We start from the raw sequence: 12,582 nt of genomic DNA, 5'->3' as shown, positions 1-12,582 counted from the left end.
AATGTGATGCAAAGTGGCACTAGGGCACTATAAATATGGCCCTATGTTTTTTATCCATGTATTTTTATTTTTGTTTTTGGTGAAAAGCCCACAAGTAGCTCACATGTTTTTTTTAATCGGTATCGGTTTCTAAATTGATATTGCTTCACTTACTGCAATTTTTCCCAGGTCGATGCCGTAGTTGAGCGAGTTCCAAGCGCACTGTTTGAAGTTGGGGGTCCAGGATTCAGTGATGCTCTCCCTTATGCATTCTCCTTTTTCTCCTCTTATCCCATCACGGCCAGGAACCCCAGGGGTGCCAGGAATCCCATTAACCCCAGGAGTACCATCCCGTCCTGGCAAACCGCCAGGCCCTTGCATACATAGTCCATTGAGCTGCAAAGAAGAACAAATATTTTAATACTTAGAATGCTTGTTTGGTACTCTGGCTAGTAAACATGATTTAAAGGTACTACTTCACATGAGTGAACATTCTTTGAGGATACAGAGTAACACACAATGGCTGAGTCATATATTAACTGGTAACAATAGACTAGGGAAGAGAGGTTATGTTTCACAATTGGACACTTATGGCAATATTATGTTTTGTCAATGTGGTGGTAAATGGTCCACAGAGTAATTTATTTTACATTCAGGAAGTATTGTACGGCCACTTTGACAAGACGTTGTACAGATCCGAAGGAATGCCTTCACAGTCCATGCAATTACCACACATGCCATTTTCATGCAGCCTTTACGCATGTCTTTACCACACAAAGTAAGTATATTTGAGGTAAATACCCCCATGTTTTTTTTTTTACTGCCACCCTCCCTTTACCACTGCCCACCCTTAAACTCTAAAATTAAGCTTAGCTCCTAATTTTCAGTATTACCTCATGGAGTGGAGTCAGCCTTACCGCAGGCTGAAGAGGTGGATTTTGGTGAACATCTGACTTTGACAAAGTAACTTATGACTCTGAACTGTATAGGTAGTGTATTCCACAAAGAGGAGACTGGCACATGAAGAGAGTCTTCCGTATGTCTTGTATTTTGTTGGGCTGGCTGTACTGCGAGAACATGTTGGTTGGTAGACCATGGACGACTGCTTGAAAGGCAAGCAGGAGAGTTTAAAGTGTGATCTTTCTTTTAGTAGGAGCTCACTGTTTCAGACCAAGCTATGGGCAGTAAGGCTGTCTCGACAGGGCCAGTGAGCGATATTTCAGACTTCTCTCCATTTAAACTGTCAGGTTTTCTGCGTTCAATGTCGAAGTTGCAGTAGGTAGAGAAACTTTTTGGAAGGTGCCCTGAATCTGACAAGAACATAGGCCCATATTTATGCTTTTTGATGCAAACCAGCGCCGGCGCTGGTTTGCGTAAATTTTTTTACCGCCGGCTAACGCCATTCCTGCGCACTATGCGGGCACCTTTTTTAAGGAATGATGTTAGCTGGCGCTGTGGACTGGTCAGAGTAAAAAAAAATGACTCAAACCAGGCAGCGCCGGCATAGGGGAAAATGGGGGTTGTGCATCAAAAAATGGTGTAAGTCAGGTTTGAGGCAAAAATCATGCCTCAAACCGGCCTTGTGCCATTTTTTGACGCACAACCCCCATTGAAATGACTCCTGTCTTAGCAAAGACAGGAGTCATGCCCCCTTGCCCAATGGCCATGCCCAGGGGACTTCTGTCCACTGGGCATGGTCATTGGGCACAGTGGCATGTAGGGGGCCCAAATTAGGCCCCCCATGCCACTTTAGAAAAAAAATACTTACCTGTACTTACCTAGGATGGGGCCCCCCATCCATGGGTGTCCTCCTGGGGTGCGCAAGGGTAGCAGGGGGTGTCCCTGGGGGCAGGGAAGGGGACCTCTGGACTCCTTCCATGGTCAGAGACCATGGAAGTAAGCCCACAGGTCCCTTAACACCTGCCCTGACCCAGGCGTTAAAAAACGGCACACATCAGACTGTGCGCCGTTTTTTAAGGCTGCCCCCTCCTGTGCGTCAAAATGACGCAGGAATATAAATAAGGCGCACAGGCCTTAAAGTCATTTTTTGGGCGGGAACGCCTACCTTGCATGTCATTAACGCAAGGCAGTATCCCGCATCCAAAAAATTACGCACACAGAGGAATTTTGCCGTCCGCGGGCTCGGGTGTCAAAGTTTAAATATGGTGCACGGTTTGCGCCGAATGTGCGTCAAAAATGTTGACTCACATTCGGCGCAAACAGAGTATAAATATGCCCCATAATGTCATCTGCCTTCATCAGTTAGCCAATGTTGTGGGTACCCAGAATGCTGGTTATTTAGGCTATGGAACAGTTAAAGAGCGTTGGTGACAAGGCCAAGCCTACACGTAACACAGATAACTTCCAGATGAAGGGCCAGATTTATCAGTACTTTGCATTTGTGTGGCAGAAGGCAGCCTAACTGAGCTCCAGCGATTCGAAAGAGTGCAGCAGTGGAATACCTTAGTAGGGAAGGTGCTGTCCAGCTCTCCCCCTTTCACACAACGCAGAAACTTTTGGCTGCTGTGCTGCGTTGCACGAAATAAGAGTAATTTTGCCCAAAGCACCACCAGAAGCTTCCCCAATTCAGTAGCCTAGAAATGTATTACATTTCGAACATTAGACATACATTTTCACTGGTGCATGGAAATTTGATGCCAACCACCCACTGCAAATATACGATTTTTGCAGTGGTTGATTGGTGCAAAACTCTATGCAAAGTTGTGCTGCATTGGTGCAAATATTCATACACTGGCCCAAAACTGTTTAAGCTTTGCAACGTTGGCAGAGTGGGTCAACCCCTGGGTCATGATATTGAGTAGGTGCTATAATTTAATGCTGAAAAGCAACAGTGGTAGTGAAAAGACCAAAGGTTTATGAATTGCAGGCAACAACCATTAAAAAACTTGGATCTTAGAGACAGTGCCATAGAAAATTAGGAATGAACCCCACAAAATGAAAGATCTGGGACCTTTCTCATGCAAAAGTGGATTATTCGTTGGAGTGGATGGTAGTCTATGACAAGTAATTAGGTCACTAGTCTTGTTAGGTCCAATAAACGTTTCCGTGACATAACCTCAACCCCTGGTAGCTATAGCACAGAGCAGACAGATGTAACTTAAAGTGGGTTCTTCTCACAGGCCTCAACAGCTGATACAGTCCTTCTTTTCTCTTCCACGGGTCAAGTAGTGCTCTTAAGGGGTTGCCCAGGGGCGCCATATTTATGCCTGGCACTAGCCTGTGGGTGGGGCTGACTCCTGGCCCCACCCTATCCAAAAGAGAAAAAGCTCCCAGGGGTAACCTTACCCATTTATGCAGTAGTTCCTGTGCCCTTCTGCAAACAATCCCACAGTGCCCCTCTCTGCCGAAATCCAAGATGATAGAAACCTTCTTTCCTTATGCAGAGCCTTTGTGACCATGGTGTGACCAGGAAAACGAGCAGTCCCTCCCTTGTGGTCACTTTGAACTAGTTCTGGAGGCAGCTCCTCTCCCCTTGAGATTGGTGCCTGCCCGACAGTGGCAGTTTCCTCTTGTTGGCAGGGGAGCGTCACCCCCCACCCCCCACCAGGTGGGAGCCACGCAGGCAAAAATAAATTGGTAATGAAAAGATTTCATTGCCATTTTATTTTTACCAATGTGTGCAGTGCAATAAAAGTGATTAGAAACACAATAGCTCCAACTGGGACTATCACAACGTCATTGATGAAGTCGTTCCCAACAGTCCGGCGCCGCTTGCGGGGGTATAAGGGCCAGTCACAGAGTGGCACGGATCCCCAGGTACAGTACCTTGGAAAACGAGGAAGCAAAGAGGTTGCACGGAGTCGGGGAGGTGAGGTGTCACTGGAGCCTGTACAGCGTCAGTTCCATACTACTACTGAGGAGGTGAGGCTTCAGTTCCTTACGGTTGTAGGAGCGGTGATGTGGCGTCAGTGGTGAGGTGTCTGTTCCTTACGATGCAGCGGGGTCGATGAATCCAGCAGGTCAAGATGTGTGGTGTTGACTTCGCGGTGTCACAATCACACCACAGGGCCATAGCTGCTGCGGTAGGGTCAGAGTCGTGTGTCCCGGATGTCGGGGACATGGTACTATGAACTCACGCTGTGGAGAGACTTTGGAGACACTGCAGTGGCGTTGGGCCTGCAGCGTCAGAAGCGGTTGTAGCACTCAGCGGAGACCATTGATCCTGGTGCAGGCAGCGGCACGGGGTCAGACAGCAGCGCTGGTTCAGAAGTTGCTCTGGAGTCGATGCACTGGTTCCTTCTGGGTTTCACCAGAACTCACTTCCAAGGGCCCAGGAACTGGATTTGGCACTACTTGGCAAGTCAGGACTCTCAGTTAGAAAGTCCAGGTGCTGACAGGAGGCAGGCTCAGTTGAAGCCCTCAGAGAACCTTGCAAAGCAGGATGTAGAAAGCAAAGTACGGTCCTTTCACTCCCAGGACAGAAGCAGCGAGCAGCTGGCCAGCACAGCAAAGCAACAGGCATAGTGGCAGTCCATCCTACAGCATCCAGCTCTTCTTCCTGGCAGAATATTCTCAGTTCAGAAGGGTTCTGAAGTTGTGGTCTCAGAGGCCCAATACTGATACTCATGTATGCCTTTGAGGTAGGCAAATTACAAAGTTTTTGTAGTGCACAAGACCCTGCCTTTCCCGCTCTGGCCCCAGACACACTCCAGGGAGTTGGAAACTGCTTTGTGTAAGGACAGACACAGCCCCATTCAGGTGCCAGTATCAGCTCCTCCAGGAAGACCCCTCGGGATATGCAGGGCACACCTCAGCTCCCTTTGTGTGACTTTCTAGAGTGAATTCACAAACAGCCTAACTGTCATCCTGACCCAGACATGTATTCCACAGACAGGCAGAGGCACAGAATGGATAGGCACAAAAATTCCCACTTTCTAAAAGTAAACACACACAAATGATGGACGGAATGTACAATCAATCAAACATTCCCCCAAAGTCATAGATCTAGGTTTAATCCATCAATTATTTTGATCACCGTGCCACCCCAGTCTGGACCCAGCCATATGCAAATCAGTCTTTGTCCAGCCCGAACTGCCAGACGAGGTCCTCCCTGGACCGGAAACAAGCATCCTGGCACCGGTATCAGGGTATCATCCTTCATTGGCCAGTCTAGCTTGAATCCAGTGGCACAGTGAGCCGGGACACATGTCTGGACATATCTGGCGCACTCAGGGCAACAAAAGCAAACAAACACAAATGATGGATGGTATGCGGAATCAATCAAACACTCACCCGTAGTCACAGATCTGGGTTCAGTCCATCAATTCTTTTGCTCACTATGCCCTCCAGTTTGGACCCAGCCATATGCAAATCAGTCTTTGCTCTGTTCCCCATGGGAACAGTCCAGCTTGAACTGCCAGGCCAGGTCCTCCCTGGACCCAGAAACAAGCATCCTGGGACCGGTTTCAGGTTATCACCCTTCACAATTGTAGTTCCTTACAAAACGGCAGGGTCAAGGAATCAAGGCATGCGGCGTCGACTTTGCGGTGTCACGATCACACCACAGGGCCACAGGCACGGAGTCAGTTCTATATTCAGGTTAGTTTTGGACACTCTGAAAAGACACTGTTATTTGCTAATGGGTGGAGTCCTTGCTCCCACTCATGAACAAAGAGGCAGATTTGTGATGGATTCCCTTGACTAGGGGCAACAGTCACACAAGGAGAGAGGCAAAGAATGGTGGTAGTGAGCTTAGGGTGCAAGTGAACTGGGAGGAGATAACATGAGAGGGATTAATGGTTTCCTGAGCCTGAAGAGTGCAGAAGAACAGGTGTATGGAGAATGAAGGAGGATGTCAGTGAGAGGGCTAAAGTAAAGTGGACTAGAAAAGCTGGTTAAGCACTTGAACATGACAGTGGAAGAGAAGGAGGCAGAGTGAGGAACTATGGGCTTGGTGACAGCGAACAAGAGAACGAGATAGGATTAAATTAAGTGAATACGAATGAGCAGTTTAGGCACATAATAAGAAATGATAGCACAAAAGGTGTAGGGCAACTGCATAGCAGGAACGTACTGAGGGAGCTGGTGAATGGAATGGTGAAGCATTTAGAGACCTTAGGAGTGTGAAACTGGCAGAGGTGTGGACTAGCAGACAGCCTGGGTCACCAATGTGCCATCAGTGCAAGAAGTGGGTTGGAGTTGTCTCACTGGGGATTGGTATAAGGAATACTGCAAAGGAATTGATAAGTGGGAACATCCATCCATCAAACAAAGGGTTTGTGCCATGATCAATGAAAAGGGATGAAGAAGAAGCAATCATTCTCAGCACTCAACATTCAAACTTCACATACTTGGGTGGGGAAGACAGCCCTACAAATGTAACCTCCTTCTGATTTCCCACAGAGTCTCAAGAGACACCTTCACATCCTCTAAATAATTTCCATTTCAGATATCTGTTAAATGAACTTCATTTTGAAATTAATCTAGCACTCTGAATTCTGAAAATAATACCATCCGGATATGAATCTCACGGCCAAAAAGATCCGTCATTTCTTCGTGACTCTTTTTTGTGCCCAGGTACGTAGCTTCCCACAATCTCTCTCTGTGGAAAAACAGAGCTCATTGCATGGCCACCTCTGGACAATCCCTCATTAGTTCCATTAATCCCCTCTTTGTAGCATTGTCTTCACGGACACTCCTTAGAGGTAGGCGAGATCCTTATCCTTTAAGTCTGTAAAAAGCAGGCCCGGTGCTTTGTGTCCTACCTTTATCTCAACCAGTTTGGGGTCAACTAGCTCCGATGATATCCAACCTACATGTGTTCAGATGCTCGAATTCCAACTCCTGATCCCTCTTACATGCTCTTCAGTCTGCGCTCAAGCCTATTTTGTTATAGAGAATTGTCAAGGAATCCCTCCTTCAAGCCCTAACTCTTCCATTTTGTTGCAATTACATTTGAAAATCGATTTGAAAATCGATTCATCCATGCGTTGTCGCCACACTTTTTATTTGTTTTATGGTCTCAAATTACTGCACTATTTTCTGTGTTTCTAACTGTCCAAAAACTTAGGGGCATATTTATGAAAAGTGGCGCTGCACCTAGTGCCATTTTACACCCCGTGCCCCCAGTGCTGGAATGCCCCCTTGCATTCGTTACGCCTGGCGCAGGCATAATGTGGTGCAAGGGGTTACAAAGTGGCGCAATGCAAGTATTGCGCCACTTTGTAAATATGGTGCAGCGTTTTTAGCCTTCCAATGCCACATTAGTGTAAAAAAATGACGCTAATGTGGCATTAGAATGGCGCTAGGCCCTCTTAACTCTGGGCCTTAATTTCTTCAATATCCATTGACATTCTTTTCAATATTGTTTCTGCTCTTATTCATAACAAATGCGTACCTCGTTCTGGCTCTTCATCTTGAAATATCTTCAAACTTTACCATAATGGAGGGGGTACCTGTCCTCTTATATGCAAAGTAAACCTTCACCTCCTGAAACCCTGAAGACCAGGACCAGGCACAGATCTCTCTCACCCAATTCCAGCAATTGAACAGTCACTGCTCTACCTCTCCGGCCTGTTATAGACCTTCTCAATATATCACTTGGAAAGTAAGCTCAAATAAACATTACGCACCAGTTTGCGTCTCTTCCGTGATGCGAACCCAGCACAAAATGTTAGCTTATAAATACTGTCACCTAACACAGCAACTGAAGTGGTGCTGTGCTGGGTGAGAGAAAGACAACCCCATATCCGTTAAGATATGCCATACCTGCTGTCTTCCCTAGAGCTGGCACACAATCAGGCTGCCTAGCGCCACACACACCTTTGCACCATGGTGCAAAAGTGTATGTGTGATGTCTAGGTAGGTTTTATACTGGAGATTTACCCTTTCTGTACAAAACACTATGCTTAAAAAACCTTTAAAACGTTTCCCATTTTGGATGCGTGCTGTGTAGTGTAGCACAATGGGAAGTCGGAAAAGTGTGGAGAAACATTAAGATTGATCATTCTTAACACCTACCTCAAAGAAGTGTTATTGTTTGGTGCAAAGTCCTCTCGACCATTGCTAGTAGATTGGAATTTACATCAAAAACCATGGGCTGTTGAAGGAGAATGGCCTTGTCCCATCAATGGAACATCCCCTTGATGCAAACTAATGTGAAGCGCTGCTTTGCTTTATTTTCAGTCAACCTTCCAGCACAAAAAAAGCTTTGCACTAGCAAATAAATCCCAAATAAGTATTTTGTGCTGCTTTGCATCCCTGTTGATGCAAAACCAGTGCAAAATGTTAGTGGATCTGCTCCATAGTCTCTGAAGTAGTAACAGCCCCAAAGACTTGTTCCAACATGTCTCCACGTCAAAGGACATATTGAGTGCTTGAGCAGGAGCCGTATGCACCACGCAGACTTACGCTGGCATCCGGAAATAAAAGAAGAATAACATTGGGGATGGACAGTAAAAGTAATTGCACATAATCTAAATCTTTGAATTTTATGGGTGGACCCCAGCTTGTGATCATTAATGCTTATACAAATAAGAAAGGCTACCCTTCAGCCATGTGCGTGGGCAGACTGGCAGCTTGGCCCACCCCACAATAAGGTATACGTTTGTGGAACCTGCTTCTCCATTCTGGAAATAACATTATGGAACTCCTTTTCAGTAGAGATAAGAAACATTCAAGACCACCTGGAAATCACAAATCTGGCTTTTCCACATGCGAGGATGAAGGATAGCACCAACTACGAGGAACAATCGGCATCGCAAAGATGATGAGGAGAATACAGATCCAAAATCGCAACCAAATCTTTCACAAAGATAGTAAGCATGTCCATATGCAAACCTATCTCTCACTCTCCTTCGCTCAACTCCATCCTTAAACAAAAGTAAATTTTCACAGCAACACAATAAGAGGATCCAATGACATGAACAAAACACACATCCCACACAGGCTACACTTGCATTATTTTAGCCTTCTAACCAGACACCAATGCATTCTATGGCACACAGCTCCAGGTGCATCATCATATAACCTGATAATAATACACCTCTGCCCTCTCTCGCTGATGCTATTTGCATTGGTGCTGGTCCCATTAGCGGAGTGGATACAAGTGAATGTGCAGATTGAGGGTTTGAGATGAGACCCCCCCATGGGAGGGTTGTTTCTCACTTTATGCTGATGATGTCCTACTCTATCTGGCTAACACTGATAGGACACTCTAAAGGGTGGGCAAAATATTTACACTCTATGGTAAACATTCTGGACTTCAAACCAACTAGGGAAAATCTTAGATCTTCGCGGTGGGAATGGGACTCCTAATGCCACTCCTAATTGAAAGAAAACACTTTTAAACACTTGGAATATGGATTTCCAGATGGGAGGCCTCTCATAATGAGGATAATCTTGCACTGCTGCTGTGGAATATGGAAATGGATGTTAGACACTGGGGAACGCTGCCTCTTTCCTTTATGGGTAGAGCGGCGCTGTTCAAAATGGTGGCACTCCCACGTTTTACTTATATACTACAGAATAGCCATCAGAGTTCCCAAAGGGCTTTCTAAAGACATACAGGCCCATATTTATACTTTTTTAGCGCCGCACTTGCGTCATTTTTTGATGTAATAGTGTCACAAACTTGCAAAATACAATTGTAATTTGCAAGTTTGCGCCGTTTTTGCGTCAAAAAGTGGTGCAAACGCGGTGCTAAAAAAGTATAAATATGGCCAATAGACTTTACTGAGGACGTTGTTTATACAGGGCGGTGACCCAAGAATCCACATATGATGGAGGATTAGCATTGTCTAATGTTAACCAATAGTATGAGGTTGCACATCTAAGTGTAGTCAATGTTTGGGCACAGGCACAAATGGAGAACCCAGCGTTTAGATTTTACAGATATATGATGGAATGGAGCAGCTATTTTCATGTTCTTTATGGTGGAAAGCTGAAAAGAGAATGCCCCTCCCCTAACGAAGGTGATCATGGCAATGGGGAATGAGCCACATAGAGAAATGGGATGGTGGGGCGCCTCACCTTGGGCACCCCACTATGGATGGGCACACGACTGAGAGATGTATCTAACCTTACTGCTTCAGCCAGTGGGACGCGAAAGGGTTTAGTACACTGGATGTGTGAACCGCTACTGGGATGGTGCCCTTTGCATAGCTTTAAGCACAATATGAGATGCCGCCTTCCAAGATATTCAAATATCTCAAACTGAGGAATGCGCTACAGGCAAGGATTGCACCAGATGAGGAAGTTATGGACGCCTTGCGAGAATAGATTACTAGAGGGGCCAATACTCACTAAAATTATCTCTCTCCTCTACCAGACCCTGGTAAGGAAAACCCAAAGAGATCTAGAATGCTTGATGGTGAAATGACAGCGGGACGTTGGAGACTAGGAGGATGAGGACTGGGGAGGGGCATTCAAGACTGATCTGCATATGGCTGGGTCCGAACTGGGGTGGCATGGTGAGCAAAAGAACGATGGATTAAACCCAGATCTGTGACTGGGGGTGAGTGTTTGCATTGTCAGCACTCCGTCCATCATCCTTTTGTGTTACTAGCATTGCAACTCCCCTGGCAGATGGCGATTAAGGCGTGTTATAGATTGATACAATTAAAAATACTACACAGGGTCTATTATACTAGAGCTGTACTCCATAAATTGAGGAAAGCGTTTGTGAAGATGTGAATAATGGGGGACATTCCTTCATACACTCTGGGAATGTCCGATTTTATGTGAATTCTGGGAAGGGATGACTCACAGGCTAGAGGACGCTACTGATATTCAGATAACTCTGGAGGCCCCATTGATTTTGTTAAGAATATGGAGTGGATCTGATGCATCTTCCTACCAGTGCATTTTATTTAACCTGGGGCTTCTTGCCAAGAGAGGGGTAGCACGTTAGTGGGGCTCCTTAGTGGCTTCTATCTTGAGAGATTGGAAAAAGGAAATGAATGTTAGCTATGTGCTGGGAAAATGATCTATAAGGGAAAGGGATGCCCAAAGAAATTTGATAAGATTTGGAAAGGATGGATTAATGATGTTTAGGGTAATTTTGCCAGTGGACTCAATGGGTGTGTAGGTATCGGGGATTCGTTGTTTGGATTGCACATATATGCTTTATTGTTTGGAAAAACAAATAAAATACTATTATTAAAAAAAGAGAATAATAGATGACATCTAAACAGTTCCCACATTGGTCACCATGCAAAACCAGTTATAAAATATATATTTACAATGTTATAAAGCAAGATGTGGACGGTGTGGTGATTTTGAGGATCATGTTTTTAGACAATGGCTGTCAACCCCTGCCTCCTGCTGCAAAGACAACAACACAGCAGGCTATATCCATTCTTGACTTCTGTGGTCTCCCACTGCATGACTACTGGAAGCCAGAGACCCCGGCCTAAATAATTTTTACCATTTGAACCTCAAAGCAATACACAAAAATGCAGAAACAAGTGTACATCAAACAAACATACAAAAATACGGCAATTAGGAAATACTATTAAACAAAAAACAACACTGGAAGAGCATTATTGACAAACAAGCAGCTGCGCCAGTGCTAGTGCTTAGAGTATATACATTCAGCACTCTACCTCCCAATGGCCCTACTACTCAGAGACCATATACTCAATAACAAGACCTATACATAAAAGGGAGAGCTTAGGAAGACCAAAGAAATGTCTTCGAGTGTTTGAAAATCATTTAATATTGAAACATTTCTTTTAAGTCTTACATCCCTTTAATAATCATTCCACATCAGCCCAGCCATCGCGTTTCGTCCCCAAGATAGGACTTCATCAGCGTTTATTACTGTCTGTCTCGTAATCATTCATCTATAGCATAAGTCAAACAACGGACATGTCATGAGAAGGCTCGGCGGAGAAGAGATATCGGGACCCTCTTTGTAACACACTGAGGTCCTACTGAGAAAAAGGAAACCTGGTTGTTGTTTGATTTGTGCTATAGATGAAGGATTACCAGATGGACAGTATTAAACTCCCCCATCTTGAGGACAAAACGCATCGCCTGGGCTGATGCTGAATGACTATTAAAGGAATAAAATACTTTGGATCACAACACAATATCATGGCTCCTGCTTCATTGGATTTTTAAGAAAGACTATTGATAAGGCTTTAAAGAAATGTTCCAATATTAATTGATTTTCGAACATTCGGATAAATTTCTTTGGACTTCCTTAGCACTCGTTTTTATGTATGGGTTTTGTTTTTATGAAATACTTTAAATAATCCACAAACAAAAATATACATAACCTATGTTTTAATTTTAACAGGAAGGTTGAAGATTTTCAAAATTGTGGTTTGATTTTTTAAAGATAAAGCAATATGTTAGACTCTACCACACCTTTATTGGGCTCCTTATGCATGCTCATTTTGTTGCGCATAACAGTGCTTCAATTGAAGCCACTAACCGTCCATACTAGACTCTGTTTCCTGTACTGCTCAAGCTAAGAATGCCAACTTATGCCAACTTATTTTAGCTTCCAATTCAAATTCCTTCACATTTGTAGAACATTTAAACAGTCCCTCTGCCCCGAGTAGAGGGTCAGCGGACCCCAGGTTAGAACCTGGTGTACTAAAGATTCTTCTCACACTTATCTAACCGGACAAGAAG

The 12,582-nt window shown here is 44.8% G+C and overlaps 1 protein-coding gene across 1 annotated transcript in view; it reads right to left on the bottom strand.

Moving 5' to 3' along the window:
* The window catches only part of CTHRC1 (collagen triple helix repeat containing 1), a 125,431-nt gene that overhangs the window by 43,780 nt on the left and 69,069 nt on the right, over positions 1-12,582 (bottom strand). Inside the window, exon 2 of the mRNA XM_069220599.1 lies at positions 154-375. Within this exon, the coding sequence (XP_069076700.1) occupies positions 154-375 (222 nt within the window). The remainder of the gene's footprint in view (positions 1-153; positions 376-12,582) is intronic.

Source organism: Pleurodeles waltl, chromosome 2_2 (assembly GCF_031143425.1).
Source record: "Pleurodeles waltl isolate 20211129_DDA chromosome 2_2, aPleWal1.hap1.20221129, whole genome shotgun sequence".
NCBI lineage: Eukaryota > Metazoa > Chordata > Amphibia > Caudata > Salamandridae > Pleurodeles > Pleurodeles waltl.
Note: the sequence above shows the minus strand (reverse complement) of the source record. Positions and strands in the feature narration are given on the sequence as shown.